The sequence below is a fragment of the Gambusia affinis genome, linkage group LG11 (genome assembly GCF_019740435.1).
Source record: "Gambusia affinis linkage group LG11, SWU_Gaff_1.0, whole genome shotgun sequence".
Classification (NCBI taxonomy): domain Eukaryota; kingdom Metazoa; phylum Chordata; class Actinopteri; order Cyprinodontiformes; family Poeciliidae; genus Gambusia; species Gambusia affinis.
In genome coordinates this window covers 11328427-11351662 of record NC_057878.1, presented here as the reverse complement: position 1 = coordinate 11351662, position 23236 = coordinate 11328427, and the positions used below count along the sequence as shown (strand labels likewise).

The 23236-nt window shown below is 38.0% G+C and overlaps 1 protein-coding gene across 1 annotated transcript in view; it reads right to left on the bottom strand.

Annotated features, from left to right (window-relative positions):
- Positions 1-23236, bottom strand: part of mgat4a (alpha-1,3-mannosyl-glycoprotein 4-beta-N-acetylglucosaminyltransferase A) — a 35253-nt gene that overhangs the window by 10020 nt on the left and 1997 nt on the right. The window contains exons 2-6 of the mRNA XM_044131252.1: positions 7470-7637; positions 6711-6851; positions 2110-2243; positions 1955-2001; positions 1713-1826 (exon numbers count right to left, since the gene is read on the bottom strand). Of these exons, the coding sequence (XP_043987187.1) occupies positions 1713-1826; positions 1955-2001; positions 2110-2243; positions 6711-6851; positions 7470-7637 (604 nt within the window). The remainder of the gene's footprint in view (positions 1-1712; positions 1827-1954; positions 2002-2109; positions 2244-6710; positions 6852-7469; positions 7638-23236) is intronic.

The following is a 23236-nucleotide window of genomic DNA, read 5'->3' as shown; positions in this document are numbered from 1 at the left end:
AAGTGCATGTCAGGCAGACTGCTTTACATGTACAAAGCAAAAGTGTTTTTCCAGGTATGCGTGCAAAGTTGCGAGAGCAGACTCTGCTTGAATAATTTATAAACCCCAGCTGTCACACTAATTGTTTGATCCAAATGATGTAGCGGTCGGGAATAAGATTGCTCACAGAGGACTGCAGGTGTTTCTGTGTGGGAGCTGTCAAAGGCAAATTTCTGACTACACAAGCTCCCTTTAACACACCAGTAAGCAGGGATGGTCACTTATTCCAACTTTGAAAGTCCACAGTATTTTCTTAGCCAATTTAGTTGCTAACATAGAAAATGTGACAATCATGTTGATCTAGATACAATCTGAAACGTCTGCGCACTCAAACACCCACACAGAGTGCCGCGCTCCTGAAGGCTATTGTGTGAATACATAGAAGAAGCCTGCAATGCACTGTAAACAGATTTCTAATCAATTCAACTACAAAGAGAAGATAAAGCACGGTGGATCAGATGGAGCCCTGCTTAGAGACAGCGATACAGAGTGCTGCTGCTGATGACCTTGATCTGACTTTGACAAATGCCTGTGGAATACTAAGCGCCCCATCAAGCCACCTAAAAGCTATCACATACTCCCTCCCCTCTGTGTTCCCCTGACTCATCTCTCCACTTTTTCTGCAATCCTCATCACAGCTCTTTTACATTCCATCAGAGCATTGGTTAAACTAAATTTAACTCAGTATTTTACCATGTTTTATTCCTAAGTACCAGAAGAAACGTCGATATGTGCTGTACACAAAAAACAAACACCAGAGATCTGACCACTCTTATACATTTAACAGCTGTTTTCAAAATTGTCAAGTCTTCATTCAGGGATTAATACTGTAATATGCGTACATAAACATTGACCATACACTGTAATCCTTTAAAACAAAAAAAACAGTGGAAGGATCAAATATTAACCGAATTAAACTTTTATAAAGAAGTAGCTCCAACTTGGCTCTTAGGTGGAAGAAAAGCAAATTAGTTCTTTTACAGATCCAGTTGAAAACTGTCTGCAGCATTAACCCCAGTTAAGCACCTGAACTACTTTTGTGAAGAACAGAGAAAATCTGGGCCAACAAAAGGGACTTAACGTCTTCTGCCAAGATGGATGTCTGATGCCTCAAAATCACATATTAAGATGATTTGGAGACTTTAAATTGCCCCCCACACCCTCTTTATTTATTCCTCTCTCAAAGTCTATGCTTCATACTGACATGGAGAATTAGGTGATCCTTTTTTTTAAACTCCTGGGAGAATAGTTACATTTTGATTAAAGTTTAAACATTTAAATCAGTTTACTTATTCAGAAAATTTTCCACTTTCTCTATGTAGCAGTGGAGCAGAATTAGCGATATACATCTGTTTACCATTTGTTGGTGGGTTGATATTTTGTTCAACATATTCACATTTTTAAGCAAAAAGTTTGATTAATAATATTAAATCAAATTCTTGACTATGCTATTAACTAGTTCCTAGTCGCTTTTTTTTAACAGACTTTACTTAAAGTGTAAGCATAATTACCAAATATTTTCTTTAGATTGTCTTTGTTTCCTTTTTAAGTCAAACAATTCAAACTTTAGACATTTTTTTGATAGTTTACATAATAATTTAAAAGACTTATGTACAGTAATATAGCTTATCGTAACATAACAAGGTCTTGTTACTTGTGTAATGCATTTTTACCTGACTCTTTCTTTGGAGTCTCCAAAAGTCTCTTTGAGGTTGTTCAGGTCAGGATAATAGGCGGCTGGCGGGGATATGACCTCCAACAAACCGGAGTTGAGCTCTGTAGAGAACCTAATGACAGAAACGGTTTGGACTTAGATGAGACATGAAGCTTTCCGTGGGTTGCTGTGTATAAATGTTAGTATTCTGAGCTTTAAAGCTGTCTGCAAAAAAAAAAAAAAAGAAAGAAGTGTACTTACTCTTTTTCGAGGCCAACAACCACGCTGTGAACATAGTCCAGCTCCGTCTGCAGAGATCACACCAGGAGGAAACATTACACCCACACAGTATGGTTCTTTCGTTTGCTTTTTCCTTCGACTCTGAAAAAGCATTGTACTACCACTCAAGTTCTCACCTCCCCAACAAACACAATGATGACACAGTCAAGCTTTTCCTCTGGTGAGAGCTTGTCTATTAGTGAACGCAGCGTCTCTGACAGATACGACTTCACCTTTCGCTTCACTGTGGGGATCCCCATCACCATGGTAACTGAGGAAAAGATACAGCATGAGGTGAGAAACAGGAAAGGACCATAGGGGTAGTAGTTAAATCACAACTGAGTGGGCCAAAACAAATAATCTTTAGAGTGAGTGAGACAGTCGACAACAGATTAAGTCAACCTAGATCCACAAAAAAAATGCAATTTGTGCCAAGACTGGCAGATGGCATAGAGAAGGATGACAAATAGAAGGAGTTTGTAAGATACAATGCCACAAGATACAATTATAACTCAACAGGAATATTTCTTGCGATCATTAGCACTGTTTTCCCACAGACAGAGATAGTTTGGATATGGTTCGATGGGCGCGGTTGGGAGATGTAATTAACAGAAGTATCTAATAAGGTTCATATACTCTAAACTACAATTGGACAAAAATGAGATTTTAAAATAAGACAATATTTTATTTGAAAAATGCTATGACTTTATAGCTTATACAAACTTTGAAAAAAGGCCTAAATATATATATTTTTTTAAACTTTGCTCTTTAGCTGCTGCCTCACAGCAACCTACAGCAATCCATCAACTCAAATACTCAAAAATAAATATTATTGTGGGTCTCTCTTTAACCATAGAGGTAAAGGCTTCACTAGAGTTTGCCTGGTTTACATAAAGGTCAATGTTTTGCTTAGGCAAGGTTAACCAGGGTTAAGAGCTGATAACAGCTCTAAATGACTTACTTTAGTGGGGCAGCAATCAGCAGATATAAATATGGAATTTGAGAGAGTGTGTGTTTGATAGTTGCAGGCGGAGGACGGTTAAAGGGGGAACATGCTGACTGCGCCGATTCAGTGGACACATGGGGCCCAAGTAAGAGCACGCAACAAAACTTGAGGTGTAGCATGAGTGAACAGCACAGCGGATTGAGAAGGGGTGCAATTCTCTAGAGTAATCTGTGCAGCGTGGAGAATCTGTCCTAGTTCTGCTTTTGTGTTTTTCCCACTGAGCTCCATGTTGTATAGCGACACCCACCACCAAGAAAGTAGGTCGAGGATGAAAAGAGAATGTGGGAGGAAGGAGAAAAGACAAGAGTGACAGGGAGGATGGCAGACAATGAACGAGGGATAATGCATGCATGTGCAGCAGGACTGACTCCAGGACTGCACCGCCCCTCATCCCTTGATCAGCTCGCCCGCTCCGCTCCACTGGGCTGTCCTTTTCACTCCACCAGAAGGCAGGAGGAGGGAAAAAAAAATATATAACATGCTACATGTTTCTGTCAGATCGCTGAAAACAAGTGACTGGTACAGTTTCCAGTGTTTTGCAAAATGTTGTTCAATCATTTGCTGAAATGAGTGCGAACGTGTCGTTTTTAGTTCAGACACCATGGATACAATTTATTTAGTGTGAAATAAAAAGAGACAAGAAGTGTGAGCGAAAAATAAAACAAGCAAACAAAAGAAAGACACAAGTGTAAAACCACACACAGCAGGTAAAATATGTGTTGAACCTTAAAGTGCCACATTTTCATTTTAAAACATGAACTGTGACAATTATAACGCAATATTCAGCAGCTCAACTGCACAGCTAAATGTAACTCAACTGGAAATAGCCGATTTATTGGTATAAAAACCATATTTGTGCTTGCAAGACTGACTACATAGAGTAATGGCTTTATAGCCTAAAAACAAAACATTTTGCTTTCCATCTTCATTTACTTTTTATATAATCATCTCAATAAACGGTAAAAAGTATTTTAGCAAACTTTGAAGTCCTTACACCCTCCATGTGGTAGCATAGCATTCATTTTTCAAACTTTGTCAACACTTTACATTAGGTGATGGAGCAGAAATGATTTGTATTTATTTAAGGAAAATGCTACTAATAAAAATAATAAATGTTTTCTTTTTTCCTGTCTTCAGTAAACCTCATTGCCATATAGGTTTAAATTTAAATACTGGAGATCTTCAATGAACAAAAACAGCACTTCTAGCAGAGTTTGTGTCTTTCAAATCATGACATCATCTTCCCGTTTGGTCAATGAATTTTTTAAAATCATCTACTATGACAGGGATTAAAATGAACTCCAACGCTTTTGAGTAGGGAAGTCAGTTTACTCAGCTGACAAGCAGGTGTGAGGAGGGTTGTGGTGGAAGAGCTACTTCACTGTAAATAGGCATTGCTGTCGCTCCCTGGTTTCACAATAGTGATTGCATTGTCAAAACATGAATCATCATATTATTAGTTTCATCTGTCAACAACCAAAGTGCCTCCAAGGAGCGTTTATACTGGTTATGTGGAAGAGTCAGGTGAAAGGGTTTGAGGGATACCTTAAACGAACCAGTATGTTTTTAGATAAGCTTGTAAAACACTGTAGAGGATCAGTTCAGTGGTGCTTTTGTCCATTCATCCTGTGCCACATAACTTCCTAGCATTAGGAAGTGATGTGGCACTGTATCTCAAATATCAGGCCAAACAAATTTTACCTCAGAAAAATGTAAATAAGAAAACAAAACCACAAAAGATGCAAATATGAGGTTTTGTCAGCTGACAGCACTGCTGTAGTGTTTCCTTCTAGAAACAGAGGAAAGGATCTGTGGCATAGAAATCTTATGATCATTTGCACCGAACCCTTTCACCAAAGGAGAGATAAAAAATCTGGGGTCCTCACAATCACTTATAAAGTGATCACTTATCACTTATATTAACTTATAAAGTTTTAAATGGATTAGCTCCCCCTTATCTTCGGGACCTTTTAAAATTCCAGTCTGTGTCCAGAACCCTACGTTCAAATGATCAGCTATTACTGACAGTTCCTCGGACCCGACTTAAGAGGAAAGGAGAACTGGCTTTTTCTGTTGTTGCTCCTGCTCTGTGGAACAATCTACCTTTCCAAATTAAATCTGCCCACAGCCTGGATCATTTTCAATCGCTTCTCAAAACTCATTTTTATTCTTTGGCATTTATTTGAAGTAGTGCTTTTATACTCTGCGTTTGTCAATTTGTGTCATCGTCGTTCTTGTACAGCACTTTGGTGCAGTTTTATTCCTGAATTGTGCAGCTATAAATAACCCAGTGCCAAACATTCACAGACTGGCAATGAAACAAGAAATCCAAGATAAGACAGATTTCTAAGCTCTATGACACAGTGCTGGTATCTTGAAGGAAGGGTTGCCAGTGGCAACTAACAATGTCATGTATCCAGCATTACTGGTACTGAAATGTACCACATATCAAAAAACCAAATACCTTGAAGATTAGTGTAACCAGTCAAATGTCCTGGTTTACAAAGTAACTACATTAAAGGAACGATGAAATAAAAACAGAACTAACACTATATTGTTACATTTAAAACTTCACATTTTAATCAATTAGACAAGCTAGGGAGAATCTGCAGGCAGCAGTTGTGACCCACCATGACGGATCGCTTCCCAGGAGCTGTAAGTCCACTTTGTGCATTGCAATAAACCCAACTGAGCATAATTCAGAGACGAAAGCAGATGGCACTGATGAAAAGGGCTGCAGTGAGTTGGCATTCTCTTTCACTTCTGAAGAAAGCAATAGTCTCTTAAAACATTGCTGACAAGAAGTATTTGTAAGGCTGGTCAGACAAGAAAGACAACTACATCCTATACATCTTGTCAGGTTGAGCCTTAGTGACATCTCAGGTCCCTGATCTAAGGACAGGAAGTAAAAGGGGAAAAAAGCCTAAAAGGGCCGCATTTTATTGTGGCAAAAAACTACTAAAAATGATATGGAGACTTCATCTTTTGTTTTTGTTAATAGCTACAGCTGACTTGACGTTTTGCTGTCTGTTTAGAGTCGGTACTATTTTCTCTATTTTAATGATTAAAAATGGGACAGGGCCATTAGTATGATTTAAACCTTAAGCTTACTTCAGCCCTAAATCTAGTGCACACATAAAGCACCAAAAGCAAGATATGGACACTTCTTAATAGGAATTAAATGCAGAAGAGGTCACATGGAGTATGATGCAGCTTACAGGATAAAAGCTCAATCAGCAGCAAAATAGATGGAAAACAGACTGAAAGTATCCGAACAACCAGGAGAGAAACACATTGTGCAGAACTGCTGGCTCATAAAAAACACTGATGCAGGCAAGAGAGAGAAAAAAATATATACTCCGCAGGAGGGTTCACTGCATCATAAATTTTAAGAGCTTCTTGTATTCGGTTTATGTTATCAGTGTAAAGTTTTGCTGCAACGCTGTTTAGGAAGAACAGACGTGGAAAACAATTAGAATTTTAATTATAAGTTATGTTTTACGTAAATATCCGTGTGGAAAGCTAAATCCTCCGAGGACACTTGTTGTGAACAAGTAACAACCTGAGAACATGTTGAGACCTGAGGATCTCCCTGGTGTTATAAAGATGTCGGCGGGTTTTACTGTGTTTGTTCATCATTCGCTGTACAGAAGGGGTTTGGAGGGGAAGCACCATTAAAAGTTGGCAAAGTTAACTTCAAGCCGAGTCAGCAAAATGTATAAATCCACTTACCTCCTGTGCGTCCAAGACCCACTTGGACTGCCGGCTGCAAGCTGCCCTCATTGTTGAGGAGGTGAGGCAGGTGGTGGTAGATGTTTGGCACCTGGAGAGCCTTCTTGTTTGTGAGCTCCTTCAGTAGTTTCTGTGTCTCATCTGAAAACAGGGCCGAACAAAACAGTTCACGGTGAGCTATTTTAAGAGCTCTAACTGGAGAGGATTTATGGCCAAATTGTTTAGAAAGATATCACATTGAAACCAAACGTCACGTAAGTCATTACTGACTGATAAAGAGCAGAAAGCTAGGTGAAAGCAAAAATGCTGGTGGTGTAGTTCTCAGCTGTAAAAGTTGGTCATATGTAATATATGACTTAAAAGAAGAATGCTTTTAATCAATAAGAGCAGTTTACGTTTACTTAAACTTGAGTAAACTGCAAAACAAAACACATTATTGTGCAAACTGTCACAAATAAACATTACAAATAGGCTTGAGCGATATTAAACTGAAAACTAAGCTTTTCAAGTTAGTGCGTCACAATATCAAGGATCCTGTTCAACAAGATAATCCATCTCTCACTTATTAGATATAAAGTGTGTTTCACTGCTGTCAGTCTGACAATTAGTTGTTTTTTGTATTTTACTTGACTTAATAGATGTTTCTCCACACCACTGTGATGAAATAATAATTAAATCCATAAAGATACGAGAAGGAATGCAGGATTGGAATAAAACAATGTTGAGAACAATGCCTGTCAAGGCGCAGGCCTCGGTTACCTGAGAAGTTAATGAGCGCATCTTTGCTGCCGTTGGTTTCGGCGATGGCCCGTCTGAACTGCTCGAGAATGTGGTTGAGCTCAGACGAACGCTGCAGAGTCCTGTGTTCTGCCACACGAAGCCGTTCTTTCAAAGCATGAAACTCCCGTTGGTAGGCTATCAGCTTCTCTATAAAGAGAAATAAAAAGGTGGATTAAACTTCGCGCATTTAAAGGTGACAACTTGCATAGAGAAAAAAGAAGAGGAGAAAAACATGGCTTAAAGACTTAAGCCATGTTTTTCAGCAGTATTGGCGTATCAAACCGCTCCAAATCCTGATTTAAATATTTATTGGATGTTTGAATGTATTTATGTTTATGTTTTGGCAAACTCAGGGTAAACTGGGCATTTCTTCTCTGCATTTCATGCAACAGCGGTTAAAGTTTAGGGAGAACAGAATGCAACAACCAGATCTAAGACTCAGTTTGAGGAGGAGCACAGATCTTATTTTTAGAATAAACAGGGTATAAAAAACAGAAGCTGAATTGGATTTTGGTTGAATTATTGGTGAATGCTTTTTATGAGCACTGGAGAAAGGGAACAGCAGCAGGAGCAGAGGAGTGCAAGAGTATAACAGATGGAACAATGAGACCTGGATTTCTGAAGACAAGAAGGTAAATCTTAGTCGTGTTTCATCTTGTATTGAGCCAAATTTCATAAAAAAAAAAAAAATCAAGAAATAAATATTTCACAAATCTCCAAAAACTGACCCACAATGTTCCCAAAAAGGATGCCATCTTCTCATAGCTGCTGCAACAAATTAATATCCATTATAAACAGTGTGACATTGCAGTCTGTTAGGCCAGAGTTTCACCTCATAACAACAATGCAATCTCATGCAGTGGACATTAACAGGACTCATTCCTCCAATCACACATCTTTCATTGGAAATTTAGAATTTGTACATCCTTAAAAAAAAATAAGGTTCATGTATAACAGCAAACAATGGGTATACGCTAACAGGGGCTGTTGTATCATGAAAGGCATCCAGCATGAGCTCCTTCTTTTTCCAAACACACACCCACTCCGGAGACAAAGCCCACTTCGCACAAAACTACTTGTTATGCAGCACAAAGAACAAAAGATCTCCCATATTTTCTATAGATCGCTGCGTTTTTAATGAAATCACAATTATTGTAGAATACGTTAGTCCAGGTTTGACCAATTTACAGGCTACATTTTTTCATGTTTGTCTCAAAGGTGCTTCCGATAGCAAAGAACAACTTTTCATTGGCCGCATGGAAAGTGTTTTAACACAAAACAGGATTTTCTACACGATTTTCTTTCAGGGTATGGATGGCAGGGGGTGGGGCAGCCATTCCTATTGACTGAATATGGAAATAAGCAGCAAAAACCTCCTTCAGAACATGAGCGGCACAACTTTTTTTTTTTTTTTTTTGCACCTGTTAGACTGATATATAAAATGTGTAACTTATAAACACAAAAATTGGGAGTGAGACATTAAGAACACCATCAACGGTTTTAAAAAATAGACGTGTGTAAAACTAGGAATAACTGTGTGCAAGTTTATAACAGCAGCAAAGCTGGTGTCGACCGCAACATATTTTTTGGCAAATTTTTCTGCCAATCTGTGATAAACTCAGCATTCCAAAAGTGTTACATCAATCATTTATTTCACGTTTTGAGGGTTTTTAGTAGAAGTCTGTATTGTTAGGAGTCACTGCATTGTAAAATGCTATTCCTCAAACTACGGTGACTCTATGCCCCTACACAGTGTTTGCAAGCATAGAGCTGAGTAAGGACCAGCTGAAGGCCAGATGGCAGACTGCTGAAACTTTAGAGGATTGAAAACAATGAGAGTTATGGAGCCAGCAGCACTAGAAGCATAAACTTGACCTGAAAATACAGATAGGCAATATCCTCTCTGATTTGTGGTTGTCGGTTCTTGCTGAGAAGGTGTGATATGGGCTTGGGTAGTCTCTGATCTTTCTTCTTTCAGCTTTAGAGTGGCCTTTAACAGTGCGGTCACAATAACAAAGCCCTGGATCCCTTCATCTTTCCCTCACCATCACTCTCTTAAATAAGCTATTGTCCACCCACTGTGGCCACAACATTGGTTCTCTTCGGGGGTTTTTTTTTGCACAGAAGCTTGTTATTCACCCCTGAATGTTGGTCTCTAAGACTCACACAGATGTTGTTCTTTTGGCCCAGACTTCAAGGAAAGGGCAACTTCAAACTGCATACAAGACTTTCATCTTCACTCCCAACCCTTTAATTGTAGGATGCTGCTGAAATGAAGCTCCACCTGCGCCCTTACAGTGAGAACGGATCAGAAAGCAAGCAAAAGAGACAGAAATACGGCAAAGAAGTAGTTCACTGTGGACGGACGTATTACATGGCAACAGTAGGGGGAAGTAGCATGTTACATGTTGAAGTTATATAAAAAGTAATTGTGTAATAAACAACCTGTTGGAGACAGGTTGTTTATTACACAATTATTACACAATTATTTCTAGAGATCGAGGGAACGGTTCACCTTCCAATTGGAGAAGAATAATCAAATCAAATTAATAATGATGAATCAATAACTGGAACACTCGTTAACTAATTTAGTAATCACTACCTGGATTATACAGACTCAAAAAAATCTGAAAGATCCCCACCCTCAGAGGAGTAATTAAGTCAAAACTTTACCCAAAAAAAAGGCATACATTTGTTTTTAAGAGGAAAAAAAAAAAAAAACTTTGTTTGCAACGATGTTTTAGCCAGAACTCGTCAAGTGGCTTAGTGTTAACTTCACCTTGTTCGAATTCAGTAAAACAAATCCATTAAGCTCCTTTCGCTATCCAATTATTAATCGGTTAATCAAAAAAAATAATTACCAGATTAGCCTCAAGCAGAAAGGGCCGAGCTTTTCATATGTATGCTAGAAGTATTTTTTGACCTTGCTACAAATGATTGAGTGTACACCAAAGGCAATAAATGTTCTCTTATTTAAAAAGGAATTGATTATTTGCACTTTTATGCACTTATAATATTGTGTAAAAAAAATGCTAGCGTGGTTAAATGAAAAATCTGAAGAGAGTCTGCTTTTTTTTTTTATCTGATTAATCGATTGTCAAAATAAACGACAGAATAATCGATTGCTAGACTGTCAGTTGCAGCAAGACCTAAGCTACAGCCAGAGCTAAAATTGAATAGTTAAGTTCATAGCATATTATTCATGTGCTAGAATAGTCTTGTCAAAGTTAAGCACTAGATACAATTGAGATTTTTCACAAAGACCTGCAGCTGCGCTTGCATTCAGAGAAAGCTCTACAATATATTGACTACCACATAAAATCTCTAAAAAATGATGTGGTTGTAACAGGACAACACTGTAAAAACTCTTTCCTGCTGTATTTTGCTTTGATCCCTTTGGCCAGCATATTTTATTGGAGACATGTGGGAGGAATGAGGGGGCAGATATGTAAATGGACGCTCAGCAGCTAGCCTTTAGAACAAGTTGAATCACAGTTGCACACACTGGCTTGGACACACACACACACACATCCACACTTGATGAAAGCAATGCTCTCAAAAACAAAAACTGTTAAATTCTTGTAAAACTTCTCACCGCCATCTGAATGCACCGACTCATTAATTAGGACAATCTGGATTTAATGGAGGATAGTACGTGCATTTCCATGATGCTTGTTGCATTGATTTTTTTTTATTTGAGGGTTTCTCTATTGGCTGGGGAAACTGTTCTTAATGAAGCACAAAATCAGCATGAGGATCTTAAACTCACAAGTCAGGCCAAATTATTGTACATGTTGCCATATAAAAGGCCCCGCTGGGCTAAGCTGATTGTATTGTAATCAGTGAGGTCAATTTAGGCTACTCCTGGACGTTTAATAGGTTTGCTCAAACCCATATAATCTTGCCTTAATGTGGTTTCTCTGTTAATTCAGTCACCACCTCCATTCAGCTTTTATCTTCAGAATAGCGCTTCTAAGCTCAGAGTTTAAAATAACATCACATGAGGTTTTGTGTAACGACAGAAATATGAGTTGGATGTCACAAAAAACAGGAAGCTTAGCTCTTTTACTGTCTTTCACCCAGGGCTCATACTTCGTCAAGTTCAGACGAAGGCACTGTTGAAAAGGGAAAACGTGCTGGACATTTTAGAGGCAGTAAGAAAAGAAAGTAAAGCCATTATGTGAATGTCCCAGATCAGATCAAGACAGACTTTAAATGATCGGCATCCAGGTTCCTGTCAAAATTTGCACTCCACTTTGTTGAGATAAGCAAGTGTTTTTTCAGCAGTAATCTTCATAGTGAAAGAAAGGCCGTACTGGCTGGCTGCTGCTACTTTTCTGTAAATTTTGTGTTCATAAATAACTGGAGAGCTCCATTGAAATACACTAAAAGCAGGGTTATCAAGTCATATCAAAACAAAGAGCAAATATGCAAACGTTAACCTTGAGCTTGAGCAAATATCTGCACGCGAAATCCTCATTAAAGTGAGTTAGAAATGAGTTTATTGAAGTTTGCAGCTGTACTTTTTGAGTAAGGCTATATACAAACAAAGGTGTTTCAGGTGATATGGTGTCAGAAAACAGCAGATTTTTGGTACAACTTGTTTTCAGTATGACAAAAGGTAAAGAGACAATCTTAGCTTCCCTACGTATAACCTCAAGCCACAACTTTCTGAATTTCAAAGCTAAAGTAAAATAGTTATATATATATACATACATACATACATACATATATATATATATATATATATATATATATATATATATATATATATATATATATATATATATATATATATATATATATATATATATATATAACTGACAAAGACTGTATCGGGCCATTTATCAGTTCATCCAAAGCCTGCACTGCTAATCTGCCCTTCACCTAATTCTGCCTTGCTCAGGCAAGGTGCTGACAGACAGTTCATGAGTGCTGAGGTGGGATTTGTGTCGTATGTGTACACAAGTGGAAGACATGCAGCACAGAATGTGCAGATGTCAGTGATGGAGCCAAGTTTCACACTTCCAGCACATTTTCCCTTTTCAACACACAACTGATCACCTATCAATCCCAAGTCGCATCGCGACAAATATGAAATTACTGAATAAAGGACAAGAAAGTGAAAACTGTGTGCTAAAATCAAAGCGAAACTGAAAAACAGAGGATTTATGAGCTGATTTAGAAAGCGTCTTAAAACACAGGCTCAGCCAAAACGTACCAGTGATGCAGATGATTCAACATAAACTGTGAAGCAGAAAGTGTGCTTGCGGGGTAATTTAACCCAATTACACACACAGAAATATCTACTGTAGTACTGGATGTTGATTTATCTGCTGAAGTCTACAGATATCACTGTTACATCTCTGGTTACGCAACAGAAAGGCATTAAGCAAAAGTTACGTTTTGCTCGCCATTCTTAAAAACAGCAAGCTCCCTTCATGCATAATGCACTTTAGAGAAAAAAATGGCCTTGTTTATATTTCTGTCACATTTTCCTTTTGTAATACAACATTGCAAAATATATTTGACAAACTAAAGCAGCAACCTAGTCACTAGAAACTGTTTTGATAACATATAGTAGCTAATTTACCTTAAATGTATGACAGAATTTGGTCCTGCTGTGCAATAAAACCAATCATTTGACAGAGGGTCCAGTCCTTAATCTCGTTTCAACTGGAGAACAGCAACTTTACATGCATTGTGCATATAGGAAGTGGTGCGCCTGCTGACTTTGAGCCTTTAGAGAAGAGCTTATATGTAGAAAAGAGGACTTTGCCAGGCTGTGAAATCTTAAGGAGTGCAAAGACGAGATTGATGTTTGTAGAAAAAGGTTCACAAACCTGTCTATTTTGATCCGTTATCCCTCAAACTCCTCAGAGGTTAAATACTTAAAACCATGTCGAAATAAAACATCGTCTTCATGCTAATCTTTTCCTACTTCTCATTTGGTCTAAAAATCAGGGCGTATGACTGTGATCTCTGTTTAAACCTGCTTGTCAGTATATGCATTCTGCATCACAGCAGAGAATAAAAGCTGCCAAACACACATCACTAATACTGCACGAGCACACAGTAGTAGTATTGATTTTTGGAGGTATTGTCTTGACAAGAGGTGCAAATCAATCCATGAGTCGGCCTGTGATACTCCCCTAACGGTTTCGAGTAATTTCCAGGGAAAAACGCACAACTCTATCCAGCTGTCTCTTTCTGAGAGGCTTCTACATCCTTTTATTTCACTGATAAAATGAAAGCAAAAAGGTCAAGTGATCAAAGAGAGAAAGAGTGCCGGAAAAGCTGAGCTCATTTGCCCGCTTGGCAGGTTTCCCACCCAGCGTTTTAATTTTGCTTCCTCACCATAGACTCATTGTTCTACACCGACCACCACCCAATGTTCTTCCTCTCCTGTGCTGCAAGTCACGATAAGATCCAGCAGTCCAGCAGTTTTCTCTGTGGGAGAGCAAGTGGTGTGTTACACCATATGATTCCGTTCATCTTACTTCCACCTCTCTGACTTTACCACCACCACAAGCTTTCTTTTTTTTTTCTTCTTTAAAGTTCCCCTAAACGAAAGGGTTTTTCTGATGCAATACATTTTCCAGAGTACCACCTTTTAATAACTTTATTACCATCAATTCATCTCACGCTACTGCTTCACCGATTTTTCCCATCTGGATTTCACACGTCAAGTACATTTATAAATCTATAACAAACTCATTAACGTAACGGTCGCATCAGAAAAAGGAGAACTAAAGTACAACTTGAGTAACAGAAAATCATACGATGCCTACGTTACAAATAGACCGATTTGCTTCATTGGAATGATGAAACGTCAAATATTATTTAAGACTAGCTGCTCTTAAAAGCTGGCAGTAAAATAAAAAGACAGGTAAATGTCCTGTCATATTTAAACTGGACTTCAACAATGTCAGTGCAACGATGTTTTAGCCATTGTTGCACGATGGCAGGGTGTCCTATGCACACCCTGCCATCATAAATACTGGTGACGCTCTGCAAAAACGCTGCCAAGTACTAGTTGGCAGCGGGGTTTTGTTCCCCTCAGCTGAGCAGCTACGTGTACCACGTTCATGGCAAACAAAAAAACAAACAAACAAAAAAAAAACTTCTAGACGGCAAATACAGAATTGTGTTATCTTACCAGGAATTGCATTTGTAAAGAACGGAAAGCAGCACTGCTTTCAGTATTATAGAAAAATTCACTACAATAGCTAACAGTTCTGGTAAAAAAAAACAAAAAAAAAAAACAGACGTAAAATAGTTAAATTTTTTATTGTTTTCAGCCACTTGTATTAACTGTTTCAATCACTTCTATTCCAGTCTAAAATGTTAGAATAATCCATCTTTTTTATTTTCATACCATTTACTGAGTAGGGGAAAACACTCACTGTGTCAAGTGATTTTCACTAGACATAGTGAGTGAAAAGTCAATTATTAGGAACAGTTCATATAAAATAAAAGCAACTGAAGTACTTATTAGATATCAGAACTTTCAGTCTGCAATGATTTCCTGGATTTAGGATTTTGACATTGTTTTCACAGGCTTTTATCTCCTGCTTAATTCAGGAGACCACAGCAAGCTTTTTTTTCTTCTTTAAAGTTCCCCTCAACAAAAAGGTTTTTCTGATGTAATGCATTTTCTAGAGGACAACCCTGGCTTATTAAATAAGCCGGGGTAGATATTTGATGACAAAATGAATTTTTGTACTAAAGAGAGTTGAGCTTTCTATTAATCTTTTCCGGATAGAGTCGAGCGTAGAGTTAGAATTGCTTGTCTTGTGCAGCCACATCAAATGTGTTCTCCTGAGGCTCATTTGTCAGATTAAAAATAACCTTAATGCAAGTAATAAACATGCTTTTTGATAAGTGCACATTTCAATGTTTTTATTGTTCTGATGTAATATTCTAATCTTAAATATCATGTCACTAGCTGTCAGCGGAAAATCTTCATAAATAACATAAATAAAGGCTTTAAAAGATTAGTGTGTAATTAATCAATACATGTTTCATTTAGTGAATTGAGTGACATAAATAATGAGTCTTTTAATTTATCAAATACGATTGTATAAGCAGCAAGTAGTTCATATAAAACTGGATTTTTGCTTTGACTTTTTTAATATACTGTTACGATTTCCATGTTTATTCTTTCCATAGATATTAATCCTAAAAACACATATAGATTAAAACATCGTCCTCGTCTTTCAGAATGCTTTTTTTTTTTTTAAATCTTCCTGCTTCAGATGAAATAAACGGTGCTGATAAATTTAAAGACTGATTTTGACAACCAGTGAGCCAGAAGGGCCTATGGACGTCAAACATGTCCAAATCATTGTAACAATTTGTTTTAAGGTTCGTGTAAATTTATCTACCTGGGATGCCACTAATCAAGGATTGTGAGTTTTCGAAAAATCCCTTTTTTGGACACCACCTGTGTTGCCAAGAATAGACCTTTGAATTTCCGAGGAAGTGAAAACGTAACTATGACGAAGCTCACAGCCAACTTCAGCGAAGAGTTGATATCAAACAGAGGATACCAACTTCCTGTGACACACATAACAATTGATTTTAGTTCCAAGTATGTCCGAGGAATGAAATTTCTTTTTATATCATCGTCTTATTGCCCAGCAGCCAATGCTTGCTGGCATGCAAAAAGACAACAAGCAAAGTGTATACCAGCATAAAGAGAAGTCTCATGACACATAATAAAACAGAGGACTACTAGAAGCAAATAACAGCCATCTCTCTTCCCCAGACTGAAAGGAAACTGTGTGCTGTCTGGGAATGCTGTTCAGAAGTAAAAGAGGGAGAATGCTCAAATGAATGGAGAGCACTGTGGCACAGAGGAAGCCAACAGAAAGCATGAGGAGGCAAACAATAACGATTGTTAACTCACTAACCGCTGACGACATCCGTTTAAACGGAGGAAAACTGCTTTGGACAACGACAAATGCGTATGTCTGCACCTGACTGCTCCCCTGCCTTGTCAGCATTCGAGGCCTCTCCCTCTCCATTACACAGATAGCACCTCAGGATCCTCACATCTTTTAAGCTTTACTCCTTCCACTCTCCTTTGGCCTCCGGGCCACTTGGGATTTGGCTGGCAAGCTGCCCCGTTTTAAACTGTCCACTCTAAATGTGCGCAGAGACACACACTCAAACAGTGAGTGGCTACAGACAGGACAGCACAACATATCCAAGCCACATCCTTTACTATCCCAAGCTTTTCTACGGAGCTACCCTTTCAAACAGCATCTGCTGGCTCATTTGCCTCCGATGCTGCAATGACACAAGCTATTTCTGGCTTATTGTGTTAGAAATGATGTGGCGATGAAGGAAAACGAGAAACAAAGGGAGCTGTAAATGTTCAAGGAAAGCAAGGGTGAAGTAGCATTTCCAAGAAGGAAGTTGCCTGTTGTTGTAAATCACACAAAAAGCCTTAATCTCATATTGAACACATCCTTTCTTAAAGCAGATGAGCTTACATGTAAATCATCCGGAAGACATTTTAATATAGGCCTGCATTTCTCATAATAGCGATGATCTAAGCTGTGCGCTCATCTTCCTGCCACACCAAAATAAACACCTCCCATGTAGCTTTAACCACAGAGCCTAGTCATTTATTATTTAGGACCACAATCATAATAAATAGAAAAAGCCTAGCTGATCATCCTTGCATGTAGAAGGCATTAAACACAAGAGCTATTGTTATATTGCAAGAGAAGCTGCCAAAACTCCTCTACATCGAAATTTAAAGTGGACAACTAGTACATCCCCATGTCAGCAGGTTTTTAAATAAGCCATGACCTGAGGTTAAGGAGTGCTGAAGGGTGCAAACTGATCTGTGACCAAGAAAAAGTACAGTAGTTTAACGGAAATTACAACAAAGATATTAAAACAAAAAGGCACACTGTGTACTGATTATTTGGATTATAAAAGGGCATTAATTCCTCATACCACTGCTAAAATCACAGATTTTCACAGGTGTGTTACAAACACTTATTGATTTTTACGCATCCAAGCAGAATATTGAGTAATCACCTTTGAAATGTAGCATTTTCAAAGTGCTAAGAATATTATGTGTGTTGGTAAGACAGTCTATAAAAAGTATCAAGCAGATTTAAGCTGGTTAATTAGGAAGACGATCTGCTGGGGTAGTTCTTTTACTTCACATACCCTTTCACATTTTACTGCAACCTGAAATATTTCTGGAAAGAAAAATAATATATCAGTATGTTCTCTTTCCACAAAAAGGCTGTGTACCTTTCTTTCAGCCAGCTGACATGTCGGTGCATACCGACAGGTGGAGAAGGATTTTCTCTAGCAAGTAGAAGCATTTTAAATCAACTGTGGGTCAGGAAATGGTGGTGGTTTGGAGAAATAACCCATCACCAAACTCTAACTGGCTCAAGTTTCAGTATCTGCTGAAATGTTCAAACTTTTTGTAACCTAACACAAAGCTCTGAACTGTGAAAGACTGCTGCTATAAAGTGCTAAAGCTTCCAACTACTGTAAAAATGTTAAAAATGTATTAATTAATTAAAAACTGATCAGCACATTTCACGGATGCGCATGTTTCTCATTGTACTTTCGTTTTTTGTGCTCTTAGTTATCAACTTGTGTTGTTAGATGCTCAGCATGCTTTGACGGTTTATTTTTGATCTCTCTGCAGTTGAATAAAACCGACTTCCTGAACATATAAATGTTCAGGAAGTCATACAAGTCGATCAAAATTTATCTGATCACAAAATGTGATCAGAGAAACTAACAAACTGATAATCACTTGGCAACATAATGTCAGATAATGAAGTTAGATATCCAACGTTTTTGCATGTCTTGAGGTTGACAACCAAATCAGTTGAGTTCTACTACGAGAACAAAATGTCCCAATTCTCTAAACCTCATCAATTGTGTCTGTATTTTTGCTGTTGGGGGTGCGCGCGTTATAAGGATCGAGACCGACGACGTTGTTTCTTACTCATTCTGCTGCATGTTGGCGCGCAAGACGTAACCGACGGCATCCGGTTTAGGATTTTCAAAATAAAAGCTCCTCCAGACTCAATACATAGAACGGACATATTTAATTATTTCTGGCGCGGCCCGGTACCAATTGGTCCACGCCCGGTGGTTGAGGACCACTGCTATAGACTATAGAATATATATAAATACTTGAGGATTAAACAAACAACTTTTCTTAAGTAGCACATACAGTCTGCTTCCTGTTGCAAAATGTCAGGCCGCATATAGAAAGCTGTCAGTCTTAATTTTACACTCAGTACAACAGAAAAACAACAAGTGCAGTTCAGTCGTCAATGACATCCCCTAAAAAACAGCAGGACAGATAAAAGCTGCATATGTTTGATAAAGAGAGCAGTTTATGAAACAAAGTTTACTTTTTCTGCCTATTTGACCAGCAAAACACAACCTGAACGATACTTAGTCTGTCTGTAGATGCTGTCAAAATCTACTTGAGATATAATCATTGACATGCCTCCCTACTAGGAGGATGAAGGACACCCCGACAGAAAAGTACACATTCTGGAGAGTCATTCACCAAAGCATGTTTGGACAGCTGACAAATAACAGCTGAACAAGGCTGGCTGTCAGAAGTGAGGAATACGTCCAAAAATAAATGATAACAATAAAAAAAGTAAATTCTCCAACATTATTTCTTCTCCAACAGGCCTCACTGCAAAACATATAAATGGGAAAATTGGAACTCCACGCCCTGTTCTGAGTAAACGCATGTTTGTTTCCTGTGAACAGTGATTTTCAAAATGACCTGGTCCTGAACTGACGCCCTCAAAGGGGTGTAGTCAAGAAGAGAAATTATATTAAAAACAAACTAAAAGCTAGTCATTGTCAAATATAAAAACATTTGGTTAATGCATGCTAAGCATGTACAGTAAACAGAGTGTAGTGTGACCTTTGACTAAAGCTTGACTAACGCTAAAATACACCTCAGGGGATAAAAAGCTGATAAATAATTAAACAGTAAGTTTATTTTTTAATGATGAAATATTGTGCAGATCTGACTCCACAGCTTGGCTTCTGTTAGTTAGTTTCTGGTAAGAATGACGTTGAAAGAGAACGTTTTAAGGTGCTCCAGAATTCACAACGAAGCCTAAAGATTAAATGTTCCAGTCCGCACCAATAACTAATAACTCGACTATGAAGAAGCAACATCATTTTTATGATCTGTACCACGGGTCCACCAGGACTCTACACATCCTGTTTTTGTGACAGTGGCAATAAAAATCCAATTCAAAGGTTGGAGCCAAATCCACAGCAAACAAACAAATCTGAGTCAGATCACAAACAGACGAAAAACAATAATGATGCTTTAATACTCAGGGACCAAAAGAATACAAAAACTGAATTAATATTCTGGCAAGAAATCACGTTCTTTCATCTTTGTGTTCTTGGGAGGAGACAGTTGACAAAGTGGTGCTTTATGAACTTTGAAGTTGTAGTGAAAATAGTGCATAATTGCGAACACCATGGTTCAAGAAATCCAGAAATGGTATAAATATAAGCACATGCCTTTCATATTTAAGATATGAGGAGACCTTAAAGGGACAGTTTGGGGATTTTGGAACCGAGATATTCATTTTCCTTCCTTCATATTTTTTAGAATGATCTAGCATCTTTGCAAGTTTGTACAAAAGCTATTAAATAAAATGAATGGTTAATGACCAGGCCTTCACACTTGTTGAGAAACTAAGAAGGTAACACAGCCTTTGCTTTTCAGGTGTGTTGGAGAAGGGATGCATCCAAAAGTTGCGATACAGTTTCAGATCCAAGTTCTACCTAAATGGCTGATTGCGAATGTTGGAAGTTGCTTATTGGAAAACTTCTAAACAACTTTAAGACCTGGAGAAGCACAGAAACAAGCCACACTTCAATCCTGTCGCACAGAACACTCTGTCACAAAATCTAATGGTTCACTTCAGAACATAACTAGTAACTCTTGTGATTGCTCTCTCATATCAATGACTGTACATTCTGTAATACATTCTTCTTTTACAAGAATGTCAACATTTTTGAGTTAATATAGCTAGAATTAGCTATATTAATAGCTAAAAATAAGAAAAAAAAAAAAGGTTTTCTTGTCAAGTCTTTATAATTCCACTTTTAGGAATTTCTTCAACTTTCTATTTGACATTTGTGCACCACAAGGAACTTTTTCTGAGAACACCACACACATAACCTCACTTCAAGAAAAACCTAAACTAATTATACTTATTATTAGAATAAGTAACTCTGATACTTGCTGGCGATGCAAACAAAGCTCAGGAGACATGCTTCATATGTTCCTCATGTGTCTGAAACTAATTTCCTATTGGCAGGAGGTCATGGGGAAAATTAACAGCACCCTCAACTCCAACTTATTCTTGACACCTACACTGGCACTTCTTAACTTCTTGGATTATAAAGTCAAAATAGGAACAAAAACAGTACAGTGGTTAAAAATAGCCCTCACAACGGCTAAACGAGTTATATTAAGACACTGGAAAGGTCAAAGTATCCCTACTTATACAGAATGGTATGCGGCACTTTTAGAAACTGCTTCTTATGAACGACTCATCTACAAGATAAACGGTCAGATTGAGGCATATCAGAGTATGTGGGAACCGTTCTTAAAACCAGAGAGGAAAGGCTCAAACACTATTGGTCCAGAATAAAAGATACAGTGTGTTTGTACTTTTTATTAACATTTTTTTATATTTTTTTTTATTTTCCTTTAGCTCCTTCTGCTGGCTGGGGTGGGGGGAGTACGGGAGGATCGGGAGGGTTTCAGGGGGGAAAATGTTAAAAACTCAAATCCTTCTCTGTATAACTACTTAAGGTTGTTTACTTCACAGTAGTGATATTGTCAACATTGGTTTCACTGTATGTTTAATTGTTGAAGGATTTAATAAAGATTGAAAGTTGAAAAAAAAAAAGAAATAAGAAAAGAAAAACCTAAACTGTCCCTTTACAAGGTAAGAGGCAGGCAAACTCGGATCCACGAGCGGTATGCAAGTTTTAGCTGCAAGTTTTCAACACCCGATTTGAGTCTGAATTATCTACCCGACCTTACAATTTCAGAACAACATCTTAACCATGCAGGACACCTTGTCTGAAACTCCCCACCCATAAATTTAGGTACGTTTTCCTATTCAATTAAGACTCTCAGAGAAACATCTTGAGCTACTACGGACTTAAAACTGAAAGTAATGTGTAAACACTGACAGATATTTCTTTTATTAAAAGCTAAATATCAAAAACATAGCAGGACATAAAGCAAAACACTAAAATAAATTTGAAAGAGTAGAGCTGGGACAACTTTAGTCTGTTTTAGTTAAAATTATATTTCGTTAAAATATTTATAAAGTAACAATTCCACCTCAGAGCATTTATTTTTATTGTTAAATAATATTTCATTTCAAATCCAGAATTGTCTAATAGGCTGCAGCCTTAACTTCTAACCTTCTCAGACACATTCAGTACATGATTGCACACTCACCGTTTGCAGACTGGTTGAATAGTACTATGCCTTTTCAGCCATCTCAGTTCTAGACTGAGGTGAACCACTTCTCAGCCACACCAACGTCCAGCCCACAACAGATGCAGAAGCAATACTTTGCTGCAAACCCTTTTTGTCTAATTCACAAGGTTCAAAATTCAAGAAATGCTTTTTATCCCTGGAGGTCAATTTGATTTACAGGTGGCATTACTGCATAACCAGAAAATCCCCAAACAGGTTCTCACAGAACAAATATGTTTTTATTCTGTGAGAATAAAAACATATTTTGTACAAAGGCAGTGAGATATAAGGTAAAATGACACAGCTACAGTAAAAGGCGACTAGTGTTAAAGTTAGACATCATCATCGTTTCAAACAAAGTCCAAAATGAGCCAGAATCCGATTGTAGGTTTTTCAATACAAGTATGTGACTGTAATATTAAACTGAGCAATTAAGTGCTCTATCCTAATGATATTGACAGAATGCATTTCATCAACATGGGCTACAAACAAAGCAGACGGCATAATCTTTTTTTGAACGCTGCTTACCGTGCCTGCCCTCTTAACTGACCAGTGACCGAGCACTCTCTGCCTGCTTTTAGTGCTGCCGCTCACTCACACGGCCTTTAATGGAAAATATGCCATCAAAATGATAAGCTTCTGAGAAATCACAACATGAAGCTTTGGCTGTTAATTTATCTAAAAGCTGCCATTACTTGCACTCTGCTGATAACGAGACACGGAGGCCCTTAACCGTCCCGACATATGCTGGGGGAGCCTGGTATAATTCCTCCCAGTGAAGCAACCAAAACACAGTTTCAGTAGGGTCATAATCTCATGGTCAAATGTTGACAGGATGTATATAGATATCATTGATCATCTGATAAAAAACCTCAGGTTTCTTTTTTTTTTTTGGAAAGCAAGCTGCATTTCAATGGTGACATAGGTGTTACGACTACGCTATCTGTTGCTATGCCTCAAACATGAAGATATGCTATCTCGCTTTGGTATTTAGAGAGTCAATGGGGTGTGCTAGCAGATGTAAATATGTTCCCATGTAAAGGTGGTTGTCGTTTTCCCCAGACTGTGTTCCTTGAGTGAAGTGAGCATGGGTACGTTTCCCGTAAATGCTGAGGTACTGGATAAAAGTTTAATGACTCTAAAGACACAACAGCAGCTGCTGTCTCACAACGTTCAGCTGGTCTCAAGTCAGCTTGTTGTT